The sequence below is a fragment of the Dama dama genome, chromosome 9, assembly GCF_033118175.1.
Source record: "Dama dama isolate Ldn47 chromosome 9, ASM3311817v1, whole genome shotgun sequence".
Taxonomy (NCBI): Eukaryota; Metazoa; Chordata; class Mammalia; order Artiodactyla; family Cervidae; genus Dama; species Dama dama.
In genome coordinates this window covers 101,645,215-101,670,494 of record NC_083689.1, presented here as the reverse complement: position 1 = coordinate 101,670,494, position 25,280 = coordinate 101,645,215, and the positions used below count along the sequence as shown (strand labels likewise).

The 25,280-nt window shown below is 39.1% G+C and overlaps 1 protein-coding gene across 2 annotated transcripts in view; it reads left to right on the top strand.

Annotated features, from left to right (window-relative positions):
- Window positions 1-227: 227 nt before the first annotated feature.
- Window positions 228-25,280, top strand: part of SLCO4C1 (solute carrier organic anion transporter family member 4C1) — a 75,800-nt gene continuing 50,747 nt past the window's right edge. For both annotated transcript variants that reach the window (XM_061152081.1, XM_061152080.1), the window contains exons 1-2: window positions 228-649; window positions 4,217-4,480. In XM_061152081.1, the coding sequence (XP_061008064.1) occupies window positions 319-649; window positions 4,217-4,480 (595 nt within the window). In that variant the 5' untranslated portion in view covers window positions 228-318. The remainder of the gene's footprint in view (window positions 650-4,216; window positions 4,481-25,280) is intronic.

The window sequence follows — 25,280 nt, the reverse complement described above, 5'->3', positions numbered from 1 at the left end:
GGGAGCCCCTGAGAGGGACGCCCCAGAGGCGGGGACTCCCTCCGCGGGGGCGGCAACAGGTTGGCGAGGCCGACGGCCGCCAGCTAGCTGAGGAGGCTCCCAGCTACGACGACGACGACGGCGGCGGCGGCGGCGGCGACAGAGCCCCTGAGAGGGACGCCGGGGAGGCGTGGACTTGCCCCGCGCGGGGGCGCTGCCACCTGCCCGGAGGAGGAGCCCCAGCGGAACCTGGGTTTATTTATTTATTTATTATTATTATTATTATTATTATATTGCGGCTGCGGCAGCCCCAGGGAGTCGGGAGGACGCGCCCGGATCATGAAAAGCTGCAAAGGCATCGAGAACCCGGCTTTCGTCGCTTCCAGCCCAGAAAACCCGCGCCGCCTCTGTGCGTCGTCGCCTTGCATCGAGATCTCCGTAGTGTCCACCCCGGACGCGGGCTCGCCGCCGCCGCCGGCGCCTCAGGAGCCCCCGGAGCGCCCCGAGTCGCCTCAGCCCTCGGGGGCTCCCGACGCCTCCCGGCTCGGGTCGCTGTCCGAATATGAGGAGGGGCCCTATGGCTTGGGCAGCTTCCAACCCCGGGCTCTCCAGCGCTGCAACACGCCCCGGGGCTTTCTGTTTCACTACTGCCTCCTGGCCCTCACGCAAGGTGAGGACCGGCGCCGGCTCCGGGGGGCTGGGGGCGAGCGGGGGGCGTCGAGGGGCGCCGGGGAGGAGAGTTGGGGGGGCAGGTGCGCCGCCAGCCCCGGGGGTGAGGGGGTCTGCGCGCCCGAGAGGGGTGGTCCCGGGGCTCGGGACTCGCGAGCCCTCGCACCGACGCCAACCAACCAGGTTCACGCTTCTGCATTTTTAGCTTCTCTTTTTAGCGAAACATTGAAAACTTGCCAGGCAAGCTCTTTTCTCTTTTAAGTGTTCTACCTCCAGCCTAGCAATTTCCTGCAGAGAAGGTGGAAATGAGGGGAGCCCTCCTTCGGGAACCGGGTGCTCGGGGTGGGGTGGGGGGCGCCTCTCTACATTACAAAAGCATGCATTTTGCTAAAACAAAACAAAAACAAACAAACACGCTTATTAAAGGGGTTTGTCTTTACATCGCTCTGGAAGAGAGTTGATAAATGTGCAGCTGAAGGTAGGGGGTTCGCCAAGGAGAAACTTGTTGGACATACATAGGATTGATCAGATCTACGCATTCAGGATTTTGTGAGTGTAATTGGAGCGCACTGGATGCTCTCGTGAGCCCAGGGAATATAAATCTACAGAGGCTTCAGGCGTTATTAACTGGTAAGGCACTTCAAACCCCATATCTGTTTGTTCACGGATCTCTTTTAGATTCTCTTGGGAGTTACTGATAAAAGCCCAGTTTTATACCCTCAGAAGGTTGCAATCTAAGTCTCGATTGGAGGGGTAGGCATTGGGAGAGTGGTTCTCATGAAGGAAAGCATGCAGAGAATGAAAGAAATGGAACTTAGGCTAGGGCGACAAATTAAGGACAGGGAGCATTAAAATGGAGCATCTTCAAGGACATGCTATAAATTAGCTGGGATTTGACAGTATGTAGATTTTTTTTTTTTTTTTTTTTGGTCACAGCTTAAAACTTGTAAAGAGGCAGTCAAGTACTGATGGAAAGAAATGTAATCGGAAAAAAATGGGTTTGAAATTGCTCTTTTTTAAGATTAACAGAATAGTGAATCGAAATATATTCTAGCTGTTTCTATTCCTGCCCCACTGCCTTAAAGCAACTCCGTGGGGCTTGCACAGGTTAGGTGCTGAGTAAATATTTGTTGATTGCGAAGCAGCTGCAGCTCTTCTCCTAGTGACAGTTTTGTTCTTGAGTTACTTCCCTTTCCACCTTTCTTGTCCCCACCAAAGGTGGCCCTCTCTCAGCATCTTAACCTTAATTGTCCAAAATCAGTGATTACCAAGCATCTTAAAGTCAAATGTAAAGTTCAAAGAAATTCAGTTCAGTTGCTCAGTCGTGTCCGACTCTTTCACAAGTAAAAAATTTATCTTGTGTTTTAAGACACATTCTGAAACTGCAGTATTCCAGAATATATCATTTTATGTTTAATATAAAATATTATTTAAAATTATTATCAAATGTAATTGAAATTCTTAAAGAAATGTGTCAAGTTTAGCCTGGAGTTACCCTACCTAGAAATCTCCACCTTCAGAAGTGTAATCTGAGCTGAAAATGATTCCATAAATTCTTATTTCGGCTTAAGTTTGAATGACTGAAAACATTATCATGTTGCTCAACCTTGATTCTTGGGAAGACCGTTTCCAAGTACAGCATTATAATAGGTGATTAATTTGTGAAAAAAGACCCAAAACTTGTCAAATGAGTTTACTTAACCCAGCCACTTATCAAAAATAAACAGTATTTCCCTTAGCATTTAATTTCCTAATGTACCTCCTAGCTTCTTGCATTTACAGTGGATATAGTATGCAGCCTTTCATGAAATTTCTTTTTTTAAAAAAGCAAATTTCTTGGAGTTTATGTAGTGTAGAATTTACTTTGGGATCCTAGGCTTAAAATGCTGTCTTTGCATAACAGTCTACAAATTTACTTTATCAGAAATTTTTTTTACTGTAAAAACAATGAATTCTAATGACTGATTTTTAATCAGTATAGCAAGGGTGTTGGGAAGTTGATTTTAGATGGGAACTTTTCAGATTCTCAGACAACCTTGGTGGTGGTGGTTTAGTCACCAAGTCGTGTCGTCTCTTTCGACCCCATGGACCATAGCCTGCAGGCTCCTCTATCCATGGGATTTTTCAGGCAAGAATACTGGAGTGGATTGTCATTTTCTTCTCCAGGGGATCTTCCTGACCCAGGAATCGAACCCTGGTCTCCTGCCATGCAGGCAGATTCTTTACCGACTAAGCTATACCTCCTTATAAGTCTGTCATTCCTAGCTATTTAGAAATTTTATCTTAAAACTTCAAGAGCTATAAATTGGTGTATAGATTTATTAAACTGATATGAAAGTAAAAATCATGTTAGGAATTTTAAAATTTGGGTAAAGTTTCTTGCAATATATTCCCAGTTACAGTCTTGATAAAGCAAAATATGAAGAGATTATAATGTCTTGGATATACTCTTTTCTATTAATTAATGATTGAAAACAATTCATGGTAGCCTCTTAAGTAAAAAGAATAATCAGTTTGAAACTTTGTAATTTGATCAGATGGTTTTTATTTTTACTTTTTAGTAATATCTCGGAGAAGGCAATGACACCCCACTCCAGTACTCTTGCCTGGAAAATCCCATGGACGGAGGAGCCTGATGGGCTACAGTCTATGGGGTCGTTAAGAGTAGGACACGACTGAGCAACTTCACTTTCACTTTTCACTTTCATGCATTGGAGAGAAGGAAATGGCAACCTACTCCAGTGTTCTTGCCTGGAGAATCCCAGGGGTGGGGGAGCCTGGTGGGCTGCCATCTATGGGGTTGCACAGAGTCGGAGACTACTGAAGTGAATTAGTAGCAGCAGCATAGTAATATCTAAACTTTTGTATAATCAGTATCCTAATCGGACATTTTTGTTGTTAGTCAGATTTAAATTTTCAGCTTTTTCTTGTTTATTTTATATTCTTTCATCACAGTTATAATGAGCAGATGAAGTGTAAGTTGTTTGTTTTTTATTTTCTGTCACATTGCCTATGATTTAGAATGCTAGTAATTGAAATAGACTTTTAGTTTGTTTTTGCCCCAGGAACTTTTAAATGATGACTTTAATGACTCTAAGAAGAAAATAGAGGTTTGAGAACTCAGTTGCACCTTTCATAAGACTAAGTCAAGGATTGAGTAATTTGAACAGTTTTAGCATTTGACCTCTCAATCACCTATATGTTTTGTATTCTTCCAAGTGAGGCCCATGGGAATATACTATACCTGTAAACTCTCTAACGAATCAGCTTCATGAGACTTTACCAGTCTCTTTTGTCATTTAAAGAAACATGGTTAGCTGTGATTCAGTATGTGATAAACATACTGAATATTTAACAACTGAAAATTCACAAATGTATAATTTAAAAGAGAACTGATTTGTAAAGGAAATATGTTTGGCTTGCTTAGTTTTGAAACTTTGAGATTTTTAAAATTGGACATTTAAAAATATCAAAAGAAATGAACAAACTTTAGTATGTCATTTTAGTGATCATACTCTATATGATAAGGTTGTAATAATGCACATAAATTTCCTCTTTTCTCTTTTAGGTATTGTGGTGAATGGCCTAGTAAATATTAGTATTTCCACTATCGAGAAGCGCTATGAATTGCAGAGTTCCCTGACGGGCTTGATATCATCAAGCTATGACATTGCCTTCTGTTTGCTGTCTTTATTTGTATCATTCTTTGGTGAAAGAGGACACAAACCAAGATGGCTTGCGTTTTCATCCTTTATGATAGGGCTGGGAGCGCTTGTGTTTTCACTGCCCAAATTTTTTAGTGGAAAATACCAATTTGGGTCCCTTTTCAAAGGTAAGTTTCTGTTCCCTTTCTGCTTGTTTTAAGAAGTTGTGTTGGCTCTGTATTGCAACTCACTTGTATGGGTATGTAGGTAAGGGCTTAACAGTTTTCCACTGTTTGCTGGTTTGTTATGATGTGATTTGTGTGGAGTAGGAGATTATAGAGACAGATCGTGCATTGTTCATTGCTTCAGTGGATCTCCAAGTTTTTAATCTTAATACTCATTCCCCATATTATACACAGTCTTTCTTAAAAACATGACCTGTTTTGCTTTGCCGGTGGTGTGGCTTCACTGGGGCTTTAAGATCTAATTTTTCCCCTTGGTAGTTCTGTTCGCTGTGCTTACAGCACTGCACCCTGGACCTGTTGACTCCTGATTTGAGAATGAGAGGTGAAACTTATAGGAGTAGGGCTTTTCCTGGTACTGAAACTAGCTTCACTTTGGACTCTGATTTAGAGACACAGAACTTCATGAGTTACCTAAAGTGTTCCTCCGCTCAGTACGTTATTTAAAGACTCAGAAAGGAAGTTTGATTGTAGTCCTTCTCCTTTTCTCCCCCAAAGTATCTTTTTTAATGGAAAATCAATTATGGTAGAGCCCAAGAAATGTGCAAATGAAAGTAAGACTTTTTAAACACTTTTTGTCCTTCCTGAGACTTTTAATAGCAGATATTGAAATAAAATCAGAGAGCTATAAAATCAGAAGCTTTCAGAAGTTAGGTAAATGAAAAAAAGGCTTATAGTAGGAAGAAAGGGGAACTGTGGCCTGCTGCATGAGAGCCATTATTTTTAAAAAGTTAAGATTTTTATATTTGTATTAGTATTGAAGATTCATATTAAAGTGTTAACATTTCCCAAGATCTATTTCCCAGTTGTAGACTGACAACAAATAGGACTGTATTTTCAATAACAAAGTATATATATCATGCAGCGTGGTTTTAGGGGTGTACTTACTAAGTAAGCAGACTTCATTTTAGAAACAAAATAGCATATGCAAGTATATGGATCAAGAGAAGATGTTTTAAAAAGGTAGTTCAGTTTGAAATGAATGAGATAAGGTAAATGTGTTACCTATAGAAAGAACAGTTACTGGATTCTAGTATATTATCAAAGATTCCATGAAATTTTATTAGGTCAACTGCACATACGTTCTCTGGGAGTAGTTTTAGGAATAGGACATGGAGGATTTAGTACAGTATCTTTGATATCTTCATGGTAAAGGAAAAGCTTAATTTTGTGTCACAAGAAATACAGAACTGATTCTGTGATAGCAAAAACATCATTGTATCGATAGCCTTTAAGTGGTGATCTTTGTCCTGAATTTAATCCTTCATTTTTCCAGTTGTTCAGATGCCCTACTTGTTCTTAAAGTGTACAGACTTTGTTTAAAAAAAAAAAAAACAACAACTTTAACTCTTTGAACTAAAACATAAACACCTGCTCGAGTGCAAAAGCCTGATTTGTCCTCAGCCATCTTCTTAGCTTCCTGTCTTTCTTATACCCGTTGTGTTGCAGCCAGTTTGAATAATTTCTGTTTCCCAAAGGGAAATTGCCACAGATTAAGGTTTGTGTGGCCAGAGATGAAGGTTCTTGAAACCAGGTTGTAAACTTTTAGTACGTTATTGTACATCATGCAAGTTTTCACCACGTTCATGTTGATGTTTTTCATGATTTTAGTTGAAGTAGATTAGGTAGAGGAATTGGATGAGCTGTAAAATTTTTACTCTAAATTGACTCATAATTTAAATAATAATTTCTCTATGGCAAATAAAAGTAAAAATTCAGTTTGCCCTTATTCTGCCATTGGTATGATGAATATTTATTGATATGAACTCTACCTGATGCCGAAATAATAGCAGTGAAACAGTTTCATGCCCTCTGGATTGTATATACCAGTGGGAGGAAATACAAAGTAAAGCAACAAACATGATAACTAAAGATTGAGGTGAATGTATAAGGGAAGAAATAGTATTAAGTAATAGTGCACACAAGGAAAAATACACCGGCAAGGGAAGGCTATTGTGATAAAAACTGGATAATGAGGAGCCAGTCCTGAAAGATGATTTCTAGGCAGGAGAAAAAATGGTCGCAGGCTTTGGAGCAGGAAACAGCTTGGTAGATGTTAGGAAGTGTCAATTTTGGCCAGCATTATGGCAACCCACTCCAGTATTCTTGCCTGGAGAATCCCATGGACGGAGGAGCCTGGTGGGCTACAGTCCACGGGGTCACAAAGAGTCGGACACGACTGAGCGACTTCCCTTCAGTTTACTTCTCTTCATCAAAGGTAGGGAGAATGTGGCATGAGATGAACTTGAGAGGCAGGCAGACCCCAGCGTGAGTCATTTGGATTTGTCTTTAAATGCAATGGGAATTCATGAGAGAGTTTTACACAGGGGAGTACATGATCTTATTTATGTTTTTAAATGATCATTTGGCTTCTGTTGTTCTGAGGGACAAGAGTATTTGTGAGGAAGTCACCCAGGAGATTTTCACTATAGTTCAGGTGAGCAATAAAGGTGGCTGGGGTGGGGTTGCTAACAGTAGAGATTTAGAGGAGAGACTGATTTTCAATGTATTTTGGAGGAAAAAGAGATGGGTCTTTATAGTGGATTGATTGTGAAGAAGGAATGGATAACAACTCCTTCATATTTGGTTTGGCCACTTGGGGCCATTTACTCTCGTGTGGAAGATTGGGTAGAACAGAATTGGGAGTGGAAATCAAGAATTCAGGTTTGGGCTGAAGTATGAACTGCATACTATATATCTAGTGTTGCAATACATATCTCTGGACATGAATGTTTATGTAAATATGCAAGTCACTCTTTAGTCTTCATTCCTAGAAATGAAAACACTGGTTAGAAGGGCTTCCTTATTCTGATATTTGATAGGTAATGTCACACTGACTTTTAGGGAAGACTGTACCAGTTACTCTTCCACAGTCAATATATGAAAAACGCCTGGTTGTTATTTTGAAATTTTTACATTCTTTTTTTCCTGAAACTTTTCCTTAATAGAAATGTCACTGGGGTGTGTTTGTGTGTAAGTGGAGGTGTTTACAATGTAACAGATACAAAACTTAGGGTTGAAATTACATTATATGTGTAAAGGAACCTGGGCACTTGCAAGTGGAATGTTAGAAGTTGTGAATCCCTTCTTTTACCATGTAGAACCTTAGGACAGGGCTTCCCATGTGTCTCAGGTGGTAAAGAATCTACCTGCAATGCGGAAGATCCGGATTCTATCCCTGGGTTGGGAAGATCCTCTGGAGAAGGAAATGGCAACCCACTCCAGTATTCTTGCCTGAAGAATTCCATGGACAGAGGAGCCTTGTGGGCTACAGTCCACGGGGTAGCAAAAAGTCAGATACGACTGAGTGACTAACACGCACACACACACACATGCACACACCCCCTAGGAAAAGAGGTGAAGTGACTTTATAGTGATTTCATAGGTGGTCAGTAACAGCTGAAATTAAGACTAGTTTTTATGCTTTGTTTAGGGTTTTAAAATTTTTTATTTATTACTGGTAGTTGGTTGATTAAGTATATCAAATAATTTCTATATTTTTATGAAATGAAACCCTTTCTTCCCTAAATTCACATAGCCAGTTTTATTTTAATTTCTATTGAAGTGTAGTTGATTTGCAATGTTGTGTTAGTTTCTGCTGTGTAGCAAAGTGGATCATGTATGTGTGTGAGTTTGCAGTGTGTCTGACTCTTCGAGACCCCATGGACTATAGTCAGCCAGGCTCCTCTGTCCATGGAATTCTCCCGGCAAGAATACTGGAGTGGGTTGCCATTCCCTTCTCCAGGGGTCATTCTCACCCAGGGATTGAACCCAGGTCTCCTGTGTTGCCTGCAGATTCTTCACTGTCTGAGCCTCCAGGGAATCCCACATTTACATATATCCACTCTTTTTTAGATTCTTTTACCACATAGCTCATTACAGAACATTGAGTAGAGTTCCCTGTGCTATACAGTAGGTCCTTATTAGTCACCTATTTTATATATAGTCGTGTGCATATGGCAGTTCCAGTCTCCAAGCTTTTCCCTTCCTTTGTGAAAGTCGCTCCATTGTGTCTGACTCTTTGCAACCCCATGAACTATACAGTCCATGGGATTCTCCAGGCCAGAATACTGGAGTGGGTAGCCTCTCCCTTCTCCAGGGGATCTTCCCACCCAGGGGTGGAACCCAGGTCTCCCGCACTGCAGGCGGGCTCTTTACCAGCTGATTTGTCAGAGAGGTCCCTTGGTAACCATACATTTGTTTTCTATATCTGTGACTATTTCTGATTTGTAAATAAGCTCATCTGTACCATTTTTTGAGTCCACAAGTAAGTAATATCAAATGATATTTCTTTCTCTGACTTACTTCACTCAGTGTGAGAATATCTAGGTCCATCCATGTTGCTGCAGATGGCGTTATTTTGCTCTTTTTTGTGGCTGAGTAATATTCCATTGTATACATGTACCACATCTTCTTCATCCATTCCTCTGTCAATGGACATTTAGGTTGCTTTCATGTCCTCACTATTGTAAACAGTGTTGCTATGAACATTGGAGTATATGTATATTTTTGAATTATAGTTTTCTCCATACATATGTCCAGGAGTAGGATTGCTGGATTATATGGTATCTCTGTTTTTAGTTTCTTAAGGAACCTCCATGTTCTCTATAGTGGCTTTACCAATTTACATTGCCATGAACAGTGTAGGAGGGTTCTCTTTTCTCCACACCCTCTCCAGTATTTATTGTTTGTAAATTTTTTGTTGATGCCTATTCTGAACTGTGTGAGGTAATACCTCACTGTAGATTTAATTTGCATCTCTATACTAATTAGTGATGTTGACCATCCTTTTGTGTGCTTTTGGGTCATCTGTAACAGATAGCCAGTTTTAACGGTCTGTATAACTTGTCTGCGCAAGTGAATTAATCTACTTTTGTAAATACAGGATCACGTAACCACAAATCTGAGTTATTTATCCAACTGTAAGGAGAATGTTGAAAAAAACTGGAGATTTAAGTGAGAAAAGGAAAACAAATGAGTTTGAAAGCTTTTGGAAATAAATTAGAAGAAAATGTATAATATTCTTAGGTAATTTTATATAAATAACCTAAAGAGCATAACATTAAGAAATCATATTATTTGAATCATACATGCCATTTTAAGTTAATTTGAAACCGATATTGAGAAAATTAATATATTCCTTTGTATGCTTTTTTTGTTGCTGTTGTTTTGAACTTGAGGGAAACCAAACATCAGTTTGGATGAAATACTCTCTGTTAAGAGGAGATTAAAGTAATGTAGTATAATTGGTAAGTAGAAGAACACAAAATATGAAATATGATAAGCATGTATAATTTCCACAGGTGTGAGAATAATACAAAAGGAGGTTAAGAATTAGCAAAAAGGAAGAAAGGTGTGTTTGGAAACAGCTTGAATTTCCTATTTTATAAAAAATAAATATAAGTAGGCTTGGGAAATTATTTTCTTAAAGGAAATTTTAGTGGAGACATAAGGGTTAGAGGCAACGATCTAACTTTGAATGGAGAAAATAACATTTATCAAAGAGAAGTTTTGCTTGCTGTCATTGGACAAACACAAGAAAAAAGGAAGAACTAATTTCAAAAAAGGAAGGACAAACACAAAAAAAGGAAAAATTAATTTCAGAGAAATAAATGCTTCTAAGGGTTAATTTTTTTATATGTTAACCTTAGAATAGAAAAATGTCATAAACCATTTTCAAGTAAATCATATTTGCCACTCACTTTTGCTGTATTTTAACAGACCAATAACAGAACATATTTTAATATAGCTTTTAAATATTGTTAAAATGCAATAAATAATCAAATCTTTGCCACATAACATTTTGTTTTCATCCAAGCACTTTTTAATTTCCTTTGGATGAGTGTTAATTTGATGTTGGTAAATAAAATGATCTCTTCTTCTCTTTGAGACTTTGTGACAGAAGTCATTAGTAAATACTTAGGAATTATAGAGAACTAATTACTAAATCCAGTAAAGCTGTTTTTTCTCTGTTGACCAATAGTTGGATAAATTTTCTTAAGTTGTATTATTTTCTTGTTTCTCTTTCGTATCCTTTTCTTTCAAAAAAAAAATATATATATATATAGGGCTCAACACTTCCCATTTGCTCAATCACTAAATTTCTAATGTTTTAGAAATGGTATTTCAGGGAGCATTTTGCATCAAAGGACTTTAGTTACGCAGGCTAACTAAAAACATTGAACTAGGAAAATGATTAAAGCAGGACTCAAAATTGGACTTAATTTTTAATTACTGTTTTGTCTTTGTTTTGTGTTCTTAAAGGTTTTTTATTTTTTTTTTTATTTTTTTAATATGGAACGCTTGCCTAGAGTGGAGAAGACAGAGGTCCAAGAGTTTTTCAGTGCAATACAGGATGCTTTAATTTTGCTTGGCCTCTGAGTGTTCCTTCTTCTTTATATTGCTTCTTTTGTATGAAAAATCACTTTTATTTTTCTTAGATTTAAATTTTACTATAATGAAATAAAGAGGAGAGGTGGTTTCTTAGGTTAAAATATGTAGTAGTGTAATAAAGTGGATTATTTAAAATGATCTTTAAATTTAATATACAACAGTAAAAGAGCTAGAGCTAACTTTTAGGGATATTCAGTGCTGTAGAAGAAACTATCACTGTTTTTAATATCACTGTTTTTACTGTTTCCCGGACTTCCTAGATAATATGAATTATCCTAGATGATTGGTACCCTTATTTAATGCCCTATGGAGATCCTAATTTTAATTCGAGAAGTGGAACTTGGGAATGTATGTTTTTTAAAATTACCCAGGTTACTTTAGAAGTCCATTTGGGAAATATGTGTCCAGTTTAGAATTTCCTTATTTTGTAGCGTCAACTGTGGACATAGAAATAAATGTTTCATTTCAGGATTATTGCTTTATATTTTCCTTTAAAACAGGAGTTTCACAAGCATCATGAAATACTACCTACCTTAATGTAGCCAGTTTTGTTGAAATTCACATGACCTAGCTTCAGAAATAGAGGAAACTCACAGAGAAAAATAAGTAAGGAGGCATGTGTCAATGAGATGTTAGCACAAACTCAATTCTGCCCAGTTATAGTTTGCAGACAGATACACATTTTAAAATTCATGGTCTTGAACAAGAGAAAGTAATGTTGCTACATTTACCAAAATATGATCTGCCAAGCCAAGTTTCTGATAGTATTAGGGATATGTTAAACATGGGTTCCCCTAGTTCAGTGAGTTTGGGAAAAGATGAACACTAAAGACGTGCCTTATTGTATCACTGTAAAAGTGAATGCATTGTGTGACTCTTTGGCTGGGGGATATGGAATGTATAGTTCTGAACTTACTAACCAAAGACCTCCATAGATACGCTTGTCCCTTTTACCCTGCTTCCACTCTTCACTTTACATTTTCTCCTCCAGATTAGTGGGAAGGTCTGCTTCCCACTAATGTCTAAGTATGTGATTTTAAATCCCTTGTTGAATTTAGAAACTTCATTATGGCCAGCACCTATAACAGCATATGATGGATAGTAGGTACCTGAGAAATGTTTGTTGGATTATCAGACATATGAATGAATGACTGGACGCCTTCAGTAGAGGCATGTTAGGAGTCTGATGACTTGTCCTTGCACAGAAGGCAGTAAGTAGGTAATGGCAGATAAAGGCAGTCTGGGATTCTCTGTTCACATTTTCTATTAGCTTGGCCTTATGGAACCCAAAATTACTCTATAAAGAATAATTTCCCCTTCCTTTTGCCACTGACTTGGAAAGAATTGTAAGTTATCAGAGTCAAAGATTATTTGCCATAAATGACCTCTATGGGTAAGATGTAGGATCTGAAAAATTTGCAACATGAAAAAGGAAGCTAAAATGAGAAGCATATTCAGAAATAGAAGCAAAATGCATTGGTATTCTATTTTTGGCTTTCATCTTAATTGCTTGCCAAAATATTGATTTCACTATCTACTGTACTTCTAAAGTGATACTAAAATGTCAGATGTTTTTGGCTAGACTTTAGTAGTGATTACCCTTATTTATCTTCATGTGTGAAATAAAAGGAAATGCTCTGAAAGGGCATTCAAGCGGACCATAGCCATAGCTGTGTCTAACCAGATGTAATATATGGGAGGCAATGATTAAGCAATGCTTTTTGTAGCTTCCTCAGAATGGTTGGTAAAAATTGTGGTAAGAAAAAAATGAGGAAATTCAATTTTCTTGGTCACTAGTTCTTAAAAATGCACAAATTAGCCAGTGTGTTTTACTGTATTTTTTCTTTTATTTTAGTGGTATCAGCACATTACATTGAGTGAAAGTATCAGTAGTATAACAGGGATATCAAGGCCAGACAACACAGTTTAAATTTTTGCTCAAGCACTGTATGATGGAGCTGTGTGATCCTGCACAGGTTTTTTTCAACTATCAATCATGATGGTAGTAGTAACTGCTCCTTCATAGGAAACTACACGCAGTGCTAAGGCAGTGCCTGGTGTGGGTAAGTTCTCATCAAATAATAGTAATGAATAAAAATTATGTTCATGCTAATTAACGGCTATTTTAATGTAAAAAATTGCCTTTCTTGGTTTGTTTAGTTATTGTCAATGGTGGCTACAATATGGACAACTAAAAATCTTTCAGTCTGACACATGTTTTTGTAAGTGCCATTTGATATCAGCATATCCCCAAAGTCTGGCTAAACTTGATTTGCTGTAGCTAAATTAATTGGGGCTACTCAATATAACATACTAAAATATTTTCTTTTAAATAGTCAAGTTGTCTTTTTCTAAATAGTTTTAATTTTTTCCTAATTTTGAATATGATATGCCCCTTTGGCAGCCAATTAGAAGATAGAAAATTTGTAAAAAATGATATAAAAGGGGAAAAACTAGAATATACAGAATAAAAGGAAGTAACTCTGCATGATAACACATCCTAGATAGCACACTATCAGTAGTTCAGCCTTTTAATGTATATACATATTCATATGTGTATTCACAAGTAGTTATGCACGATTGTACTTTTACATTACATAGTCATTAATACTATAGTCATTGGATCCATCCATAGTCATTGGATGGCTGGATGGCATCACTGACTCTATGGACATGAGTTTGAGCAAGCTCCAGGAGTTGGTGATGGACAAAGAAGCCTGGCGTGCTGCAGTCCATGGGGTGGCAAAGAGTTGGACACAACTGTGAGACTGAACTGAACTGAGTCATTAATACATACATTCTCCTACCCTCTTACTAACCTTTATACATATTCATATATCTTTATATCACATTTTCACATATATATACCAATGCACATTTTAAGGAAACAATATTTTGAACTTATGGGTATCTATTTTTTAACTTAGAATATATGTGGGATGTTGTAAATATTAAAAAAGACAAAACTGAAGAATATTTATGCTTTTATATTATTTCATTTTATAGATAATCTAGTTAATCGACCCTCCTTTGCTGTGATTTTTATTAATGCATTTTATTTTTCTGGTTAGAAAAGTTCTGTTGGCCATGGCAGACAATTTGAGTAATACTAAACAGTAGAAAGAGGGGAAAAAATTTCATTATTATTCTTTCCTCAAGAGAGCAACTTTGGGATTGTCTTAATATTTTTATTGTGTATGTCTCTTATAGACTTAGTATAATATTTTTCATTGTTTACAACACAGGAACATTCTTATTCTTGTACCATATTCAATTATATATATTAACCATTCTCACAGAGCTAAATATTTACATTTTAAAAGTTTTCCATAATAAATCACCTCATGATAACTTTTTTATGTTTAAAAATTGCACTATACTTTGGTAGTTATACAGTTCTTAACATTTTGAAATTGACTTTTTTCATTCAGAATAATTCTGTAAAGACTCATCAGAGTTGAGTTTATTAATTACTCTTTCCTTTTTATTGCTAATTAGTAAGTTTTTCATGGTATGGAGTTACAAAGTTTTGTTCAACCATTCACCTGCTAAAGGACATTTGAGTTGATCTTAGTTTTTTGGCTATCCCAAGTTAAGTTATAAGCATTTGTATATGGATTTTTGTGTGAGCATACTTTTCAGTTCTCTGGGATGGATGCCTAGGAGTAAATCTGATGGGTCGTGTGACAGTTCTCTGCTTAGTTTATTACTGTTTTCCAGACTGACAGTACCATTAGGAATGTATGAATGATCCAGTTTATCTACGTCCTTGCCAACATTTGTTGCTGTCATTACTTTAAAAGTCTTTTCTAGTATTTATTTTTATTTATTTTATTTATTTGGCTGTGCTGGGTCTTAGTTGCCACACACGAGATATTCGATCTTTGTTGTGACATGTGGTAATTTTTAGTTGCAGCATGTGAGCTCTTTAATTGGGGCATGTGGGATCTAGTTCCCAAAAAAAAAGATGGAAACCAGGCCCCCTGAATTGGGAGCATGGAGTCTTAGCCACTGGACCACTAGGGAATTCCCCCTCAGTATTTTTTATTTTACCCATTTTGATAGGTTGTAGTGAAATCTTGTTATGCTTGTAATCTGCATTTCCCTAATGGCTAATGATGTTGAGCATCTTTGCTTGTGCTCTTTTGCCATCTGTTTGTCCTTCATGTAATATCTTTTCTTATTTTTTGCCCATGCTCTAACTAGATTGTTTATTTTTTACTGTAGAATTTTGAAAGTTACTTATGCATTCCAAGTACTAGATCTTTGTCACATAGGTGGTTTGCAGATGTTCTCATTTTGTCTGTAGCTTATCCATTTCAACCTCGTTAACAGAGTTTTTCACAGAGAAAAAGATTTTAATTTGAGTGAAATTAAATTTATATTTTTTCCTTTTGTTGTCAAGTCTAAGAACTCTTTTCCTAGTCCTTAATCTCAAAGGTTTTCTATTTCTTTTCTTCAAAAAGTTTAGCAGTTTAGTTCAGTTCAGTTGCTCAGTTGTGTCCGACTCTGCGACCCCATGGACTGCAGCACGCCAGGCCTCCCTGTCCATCATAAACTCCTGGAGTTTACTCAAATTCATGTCACTGAGTCGGTGATGCCATCCAACCATCTCATCCTCTGCCTCCCCTTCTCCTCCTGCCTTCAATCTTTCCCAGCATCAGGGTCTTTTCTAAGGAGTCAGTTCTTCGCATCAGGTGACCAAAGTGCTGAAGCTTCATCAGTCCTTCCAATGAATATTCAGGACTGATTTCCTTTAGGGTGGACTGGTTGGATCTCCTTATAGTATAGGGACTCTCAGGAGTCTTCTCCAACACCACGGTTCAGAGGCATCAATTCTTCGGTGCTCAGCTTTCTTTATAGTCCAACTCTCACATCCATATGTGACTACTGGAAAAACCATAGCTTTGACTAGACGGACCTTTGTCAGCAAAGTAATGTCTGTGGTTTTTAATATGCTGTCTAGGTTGGTCATAATTTTTCTTCCAAGGAGCAAGCGTCTTTTAATTTCATGGCTGCAGATTTTGGAGCCCAAGAAAATAGTCTTTCTCTGTTTCCATTGTTTCCCCTTCTATTTGCCATGAAGTAATGGGACCGGATGTCATGATCTTATTTTTTTGAATGTTGAGTTTTATTCCAGCTTTTTCACTCTCCTCTTTCACTTTCATCAAAAGACTCTTTAGTTCCTCTTCGCTTTCTGCCATAAGGGTGGTGTCATCTGCATATCTGAGGTTATTGATACTTCTCATGGCAGTCTTGATTCCAGCTTGAGCTTCATCCAGCCCAGCATTTCACATGATGTACTCTGCATATAAGTTAAATAAACAGGATGGCAATATACAACCTTGACATACTTGTTTCTCAATTTGGAACCAGTCTGTTTATAGTTTTCCATTTTCCATTTAAATCTGTGATACATCCTGAGTTGATATGACTCTTTATATTTATATTATTTGTTTGACTCTTCTTTATATTTCCAATTAACATTCTGTTTGCATTTTAAAAACAGAAATGTGTAACTAATGTACTTGCCACAATAATCATTACCAGTTTGTTGTTCATTGTTCAGTCACTCAGACTTGTCTGATTCTTTCTGACCCCATAGACTGTACGCCAGGAGTCACTGGTTCAGAGAAATCCTGAAATCCCACTGGGAAGCTGTCAAGCTTGTTCCTTGAGTAAACTCTTCTCCAGCTTCTTGGGAGGGCCTTCATAATTCATTTTTCTCTGTTGGTCCTGTTTTATAATTATCCCTGGCTATATTTGGATGCTTAGAAGTTGTATTAGCCTGTTTCTTGCCTATAAAAATTAGGGAACTGAGGATCATTTTAATACTTACTCAGTCACAGTCTCTCCTAGACGAGGCTAATGGTTCATTTAACAGTGTAGATGCTTCAGAAACTGATTGATTCAGGTATTGTTGTTGTTGTTTAGTCCCTCAGTCGTGTCCAACTCTCTGTGACCCCATGGACTGTAGCACTCCAGGCTTCCCTGTCCTTCACCATCTCCCAGAGTTTGCTCATACTCATGTCCATTGAGTCAGTGATGCCATCCAACCATCTCATCCTCTGTTGTCCCCTTCACCTCCCACCTTCAATCTTTCTCAGCATCAGGATCTTTTCCAGTGAGTCAGCTCTTGGATCAGGTGGCCAACGTATTGGAGTTTCAGCTTCAGCATCAGGCCCTTCAATGATTATTCAGGATTGATTTCCTTCAGGATTGACTGGTTTGATCTCTTTGCACTCCAGGTGACTCTCAAGAGTCTTCTCCAGCACCACAGTTCAAAAGCATCAATTCTTTGGCACTCAGCCTTCTTTATGGTCCAGCTCACATCCATACATGACTACTGGAAAAACCATAGCTTTGACTATTCAGACCTTTGTCTGCAAAATAATGTCTTCGCTTTTTAATATGGTTCCTAGGTTTGTCATGGCTTTTCTTCCAAGGAGCAAACGTCTTTTAATTTAATGGCTGCAGTCACCATCTGCAGTGATTTTGGAGCCCAAGAAAATCATTTCACATGATTCAGGTTTATGTGCCAATAATCACACTCTCAGTTTTGCATTGTGTCTTGTCTCTTTGGACTTAAAAGTTAAGCTTATCAGAGTAAGGAAGAGTCAAACCCTTAGACACTTTTCCCCAGTGCTTATTTTCCAATTAAAAGTATTTGCTTGAAGTGCAGGTCAATAAAAACAAGTGGGTTAGTAGTATGAGATATATGCCTATGGTTACTTGTGCCTTCCAAATCTATTTCCATCCATGTACAGTAGGTAACACATACTTCATGATGGAGAGTTCAGGTTGCAGTGTCCATAATCCTGTTTATGTCTAACATACCAGCATCTGAGAGCAAACCAACAGTTGCTTTTCAAAAGAATAATGTACACCAAAAAGCTTAGTGTTTACTACAAAAACCCAGGGGTCTTCCCTGTGATTTCCCTGTGGAGACTTGCCAGAGGCTTCCTACATCTTCCCAGTCTGCCATAAACGCTATCCAAACCTGCTGCAAGAACTTTGTCATGTTCTAGAACTCAGAACTCAGGAGGCCTCTGAGCAACACAGGTCAATTAAAATAGACTGTGGAGTAGATAAAACCAAGGCTATGGCCACTCCCTGTTAATGGCATGGAATGTATTTTTCTTGGGGTCCCCTTAATCCACTTAGTGCCATTAACAGGGAGTGGGGCCATAGCCTTGGTTTTATCTACTCCACAGTCTATTTTAATTGACCTGTGTTGCTCAAAGGCCTTCTGAGTTCTGGAACATGATAAAGTTCTTGCAGCAGGTATGGACAATGTTTATGACTGTTCATGGCAGACTGTCCAAAGAACACTGTCATAAATATTGTCCATACCCGTTGACCATACCTGAAGCTAAAGCTCCAAATACTTTGGCCACATTATGGGAAGAACTGATTCCTTAGAAAAGACCCTGATGCTGGGAAGGATTGAAGGCAGGAGGAGAAGGGGACGACAGAGAATGAAGTGGTTGGATGGTATCACCAACTCGATGGACATGAATTTGAGCAAGCTCCAGGAGTTGGTGATGGACAGGGAAGCCTGGTGTGCTGCAGTCCATGGGGTGGCAAAGAATCAGACATGATAGAGTGACTGAACTGAACTGATGGCAGACTGGGAAGATATAGGAAGCCTCTGGCAAGTCTTCACTGGGAGGACCCCTGGGTTTTTTTTAGTAAGGCTAAAAAAACAGTCCAAGCTTTTTTGCCTATATTATTCTTTTGAAAAGCAACCATTGGTTTGCTCCTCAGTGCTGGTAAGTTAGACATAAACAGGATTATGATCACTGTTCAACTTGAACTTCTCATCATGAAGTATGTGTTACTACCATGGTGGTGGTGGTTTAGTTGCTCAGTCCTGTCTGACTCTGTGACCTTATGGACTGTAGCCTTGCCAGGCCCCTCTGTCCATGGGATTCTCCAGGCACGAATACTGGAGTGGGTTGCCATTTCCTTCTCTAGGGGATCTTGCAGACCCAGGATCCACCTCAGGTCTCCAACATTGCAGGCAGATTGTTTACTAGCTGAGCTACAAGGGAAGAAATAATAAAATTAGACATGTGAAAGTTGGACATTTTGTTGTTAAATGAAAGGGTAGATGAAAATAAATTTGAAAGGTGCAAATAACTATAGGCATATATCTCATACTACTAGCCTACTTGTTTTTTATTGACTTGCACTTCCCTCTTTTCCAATGGAGAAAGGTTATTATAGGCAGGAATTAGCTTGGTTTTACTACAAAACCCTGGATGTCCTCATTACAAGAATCTCACAGAGTTCCTTGTGACTGGCTAACAGAGCAGGAAAAGGTAAGCCTGGTTTACAGAGGGTTTTTGCTGGCACCTACCAAAGGTGAACATTTTGTAGAGAAACCCCAGTCAGGCATTGACCCTAAAAGACAATCGTCTGTGGAAATTCTGTTTTGATGGAAGAGAAGGCCTGAGGTACAGATTTTCATTGATTCACACACAACAGTCTGGGCTTCCCTTATGGCTCAGACAGTAAAGAATCTTCCTGCAGTGTGGGAGACCCAGGTTTAATACCTGGGTCAGGAGGATACCCTGGAGAAGGAAATGGCAACCCACTCCAGTATTCTTGCCTGGAAAATCCCATGGACAGAGGAGTCTGGTGGGCTACAGTCCATGGGGTCACAAAAGAGTTGGACACGACTGAGCGACTAACTCTTCCGTGCACAACACTCTAATAGATAAGCTGGCTAGTCAGAAGCTTGAAAAACAAAAACAAAAATGAAAGTTGTTAACAAGGTAATTTTAATAGTATGCTATGAGTTAATATGTATGTGTAGTGGACTGCAGCCATGAAGTTAAAAGATGCTTGCTCCTTGGAAGGAAAGCTATGATAAGCCTAGTCAGCATATTAATAAAGATCAGAGACATTACTTTGATGGCAAAGGTACATTTAGTCAAAGCTATTGTTTTTCCAGTAGTCATGTACAGATGTGAGAGTTGGATCAAATAGAAGGCTGAGAGCCCAAGAATTGATGCTTTTGAACTGTGGTGCTGGAGAAGACTCTTGAGAGTCCCTTGGACAGCAGGGAGTTCAAACCAGTCAGTCCTGAAGGAAATCAATCCTGAATATTCATTGGAAGGACTGATGCTGAATCTGAAGCCTAGAATGTAAAGGCGTTTTTGCCACTTGTTAACTTGAGGGCATCCTTTGTAGAGGATCCTCTCAATCAGGAAGAAAATATGGTCTGACCAGTCTGGTGTTCTTGCCTGAAGAATCCCAGGGATGGGAGAGCCTGGTGGGCTGCCGTCTGTGGGGTCGCACAGAGTCGGACACGGCTGAAGTGACTTAGCAGCAGCAGCAGCAGCAGTGAGTGTTAATCAGTGTTTTTCCCCAGCCACTGTACTTTTTGTGGAATTTACCCATATTAAAAATGACCACGTAATATAAAAGGAAGCTAATCATGGGTTCAGAATGATTTTTTCCTCCTCATAGACTGGTCTTAACTCCTGTATTGCAGATGCATTACCCAATTTACCAACTTCAGGGTCCAGTCCTGAGAGCAATGATTTGGTAACATTCCCTAGGGCAACCAATATGCCCCAGGACAGCCAGAATATGTTGATCCTGGTTGCAGTTTGTCCTCCTAAGACAAATACATATTCTAGATATGAATTTATTTTTACCACCTGTGATGCTTCTACAAACACTCAATGTTGTTTGACTTACAAAATGCCTTATTCATTACTATAGCTAACTTCTGAAGTTGCATCACTTCTGATGAAGAAATTCATTTGCAGCAGAATTATGGTAACAACTTCTGCTCATGAAATTCACTTGTGTGTCTTACCATGTACCCCAACACCCAGAAGTTTCTGACTTAGTAGAATAGTGTCTGTTTTGGTATAACTTGCAGAATAAGATTTCCTTCTCTACAGAACATGGTATATGCATTAAGTGAGGCAGAATGCATTCTGTATTGCTGGGACCTCCATAGCCAGCATAAATAGGATACTGAAATAGGGAGTGGCAGTGGGTTGGAGCCTTTTATACTGTACCTAAAAATCCACTTACAGAATTTGTTTCCAGCCTTAGTCTTCATACTAAATAATCAACAGGTAGAGAAGATGACCATTGAACTTGCAGAAGTGATGGATCCTTGATAAGAAGGGGAAATTGGGTTGTTTTTAATCAGTGGCAAGGCAGAGTGTATTTTGGACTGAGGATTCCTGTTAATATCCCCATACCCAGTCAGTTCAGTCACTCAGTCATGTCCGACTCTTTGCAACCTCGTGGACTGCAGCACGCCAGGCCTCCCTGTCCATCACCAGCTCCTGGAGTCCACCCAAACTCATGTGCATTGAGTCGGTGATGCCATCCAACCATCTCATCCTCTGTTGTCCCCTTCTCCTCCTGCCCTCAGTCTTTCCCAGCATCAGGGAAAGAGTCAACTCTTCACATCAGGTGGCCAAAGTATTGGAGTTTCAGCTTCAGCATCAGTCCCTCCAGTGAACACCCAGGACTGATTTCCTTTAGGATGGACTGGTTGGATCTCCTTGCAGTCCAAGGGACTCTCAAGAGTCTTCTCCAACACCACAGTTTGAAAGCATCAGTTCTTCGAGGCTCAGCTTTCTTTATGGTCCAGCTCTCACATCCATCCATACCTAATAGTACTTGTTAAAAGGAAACCTGTGGAGCGTGGCTGACTGTGCACAGAGCCCACTGGTGGGCTGCTAGACCTTGCCGAGCAGAACGTGCGGCTGGCTGGCTGCCGCAGCCCTGCTGGAGGACATGTGCCGCTGTCTGTGGTGGTCTCCCCAAGGTGTCTGTTCCCGTAGGGGTCCAGCCCTCCACAGACAGGAGCGAGAGGATAGAGAAACAGCCCTGCGTCTTGGACCAGGCATTGCTGCAGTTCCTGGTGTGTCCTCTCTCCAGTAAGCCGCTCAGTGAAGCATGGACAAATGAATTGATGAATGAAGAGTTAGGAAGAGCCTATCCAATTCCTGGTGGGGTTCCTAATATGGTACCACAGGCAGCTTGGATGACACGTCAGAATAGAAGCAGGAAGTGGAGCAGCATTAGATCATATTTAAAAGCAGCACACACAAGTCAGCATTCTAAGTACCATCTACCTTTTACAAGGTCAGCGTGGTGGGAAAGAAGGGTTCTGTCTCTTCGTGCGCTGACTGTCCTTGTTCCACTGGTATCTTCAGCAGGACAGCTGTACGCGGCCTGTGTGGAGGAAGACTCCCCCAGGGCTGCGCCAGGACCAGCAGCCTGTGCTTTTACAGTCAGCTGTTGCTGATTGCCGTGTCTGTTTATGTGTTCTTCCACCTTTGGACTTGGACAGGTATTACCCTCTTCTGGCATAGATAAGGGAACCAGAGCCAAGATGGTATATCCTCATGATATGCCTAAGTGTCTGTCTCTGAAAGCCTGACCACATGGAAATACTGGAAACCCACTTAATGTACTGGAAAGATGCTTTGCCTAGTGTCTCTCAGAGGTCTAGGACTATGGGACACTTAAGCTTCAGAGGCTTCTTTAACGTACCTTGGTTCTGCCCTTTGGTTTTCTGAAGGTTCTCATTTATACTAGTGGTATCAGAAGAAACATGTCTAAAGAATGTCTTGTTGGAAATTAACAGCGCCAGCCATCAACTTGTGACTTATCTCATTCATAATGAAATGTTACTGGTTGGAAATTTTATGTTTATTTTAGATTCAAAGTCTTTGGTAAAATCACATGGTAAGGATGACTGAAATAGTTCTGAAGAAGCTATGTTGGAATAGTTGTAGAGAAATGCATTTGAACTAATGTGATTTAAAGCTATAAATAAAATGGAAATTTCATGGACGTGCCAAAATTCTGAGTTTGTAAAAATTACCTTCATTTCTTTGGCATCAGATGCTTACATTAATTATAAAAAACTAATAAATAAAAAGATACTGATACTTTCCATTTAAAAAAAAAACAGGAGCCCTGTGGCAACCTAATCGAGACAGAACAGCTGAAGACTCATAAAGGCTGTAAAATCCCTCATCAGCTGACAGGCAGGTGGTAAGGAAACAGCCTGGATGGTAGAAGAAGTGATTACAGAAAGGAGAATTACCAAGCTTGTCAGCTGTCTGATTTATTAGAATAAGCTCCATGGACTACATTGCCCTGTGGCTTCTAGTTGTATTCAGCCAGTGGGAGTTTGCATATGGGGAAGAATGGGTTCTCCTGCTTATTTCCCTGATGTGAAAGTTGCTATGTGTCTCTGCCTAAGGCCACATTGCTGCAATTTCATTAACTGCCCAGTTTCACCCACTGTTTCTTCCTTTTAACTCTGCCTTTGTAAAAAAAAAATCACTCATAAAGCTCTTCACATCCATATAAAAATCTTAAATTTGCTTGTCATCTCTTTTATCTGTACCCTACTGCAACCTTAACTCATATGTGAAAGTATACACATTTTCTAACTTTTAAAAAATAGTTTGATTTACACTCTTCCTTACAAATGACTGTTGTTTTGAAGTGAGATTGTGCTAATGTTGCAGCTGTTTGGTCGCTAAGTCACATTTGAATATTTTGCAACCCCATGGACTGTAGCCTGCCAAGCTCCTCTGTCCATGGGATTTCCCAGGCCATACTGGGGTGGATTGCCGTTTCCTTCTCCAGGGGATCTTCCCCACCCAGGGACTGAACCCCTGTCTCCTATACTGACAGGTGGATTCTTTACTGCTGAGCCACTTAGGAAGCCCAGTTGTGCTAATACTTCATGACAAAGTGAGAAACTTTTCATTTTCTTCCCTATATTGGAACAGTTTAAATAGCATACATGGATTGATTGTTCTTGATGGAGCTTTGATGTACATTCTCTAGAGAAACCATTTTGGATAGGTTGATTTTAGAAGTACACTTTTGATTCCTATTTCAATTTATTCCTGAGTCATGTGAAAGTGAAAGTCACTGAGTCGTGTTCAACTCTTTGTGACCCCATGGACTATACAGACCATGGAATTCTCTAGGCCAGAATATTGGAGTGAGTTCCCAACCCAGGGATCAAACCCAGGTCTCCCACATTGCAGGTGGATTCTTTATCAGCTGGGCCGCAATAGGTTCATTCAAATTTTATATCATTTGTAGTCAATATTTTTATTTTAAGAGATTTTAGGTTTATTGGTATATGCTTATACATATAATTTTCTAATATTAAAAAAATCTTTTATGCATTTATGGTCATTCCTGTTATATTCATGATATGCAATTCCAGTTTTCTTATCTTTTAATGGGTTAATGGCCTGTTAGGTCCAGAGTTTCTATTGTACTTTAGAGATGATAAGGAGATCAACTTTTAAATCTCATATTAAAAAGTTTTTGTCTCTATCTTAAAGTCAGGAGCTCTTATAGAAATGTTTTGAATTCACATCCCAAACTATCCAAGAAACTGATTAATTTTACTTTATGTCACCATTAACCATGAGACGAATCTCTTAAATACATAGGCTATTAAATCTTAGAAATTTTGAGGTTAATCTAATCCAGACTTATCTGTAAATGAGGAAAGCAATAGTGTCAGTTTCATAGGATTTTTCTGGGGATTAGATAAGAAAATGTTTGCCATTGAAGGACCTTGCTTAAGATAAGCACCCAGTGTGTATTATTTTTATTACTGTTAACATAAATGAGGATAAGATAAAAGTAATGCATGGTAATTAAGAGCCCAGTGAGTCATGCAGGCCTAGTCACTGAATAAAGAAAAACACTAGTAAATGGAAATCTCCTTAGGGCAACTCAGGTGACTGGACTTGAACAATGGGTGTGGTATCAGGAGAAAAAGCACTTGACATGGTCATTATAGCCAAGGACTGTACCATGAATGCTTTTCATGTTTCAGACTTGATGCCTAGAAAATGGATGTTATGAACAGATATTGGAAAATCAGATGGAGAAGTTTGGTTTGTGGTGAAGATTGTGAATTTTGTTTTAGATTTAGAGGTACAAGCTTGGCATTAGAAGTATAACTAATATAAATAAATAAAATATAGATGTCTTTTTTTAGAAAAGTGTAATTCTAGAGCATAAAACACTGGAAGTTCAAATTGAGATTTGGAGTCATCCTCATAGTTTCTACATCTGTATGTTCATTTCAAAGGAGATGGGTTGTAAGAAAAAAGGTGGGAAGCAAAATCCTGAGTCTTTGCACTCAGTTCAGTTGCTCAGTCATGTCCGACTCTCTGCGACCCCATGGACTGCAGCACTCCAGGCCTCCCTGTCCATCACCAACTCCCGGAGTTTACCCAAACCCATGTCCATTGAGTCGGTGATGCCATCGAACCATCTCGTCCTCTGTCGTTCCCTTCTCCTCCTGCCTTCAATCTTTCCC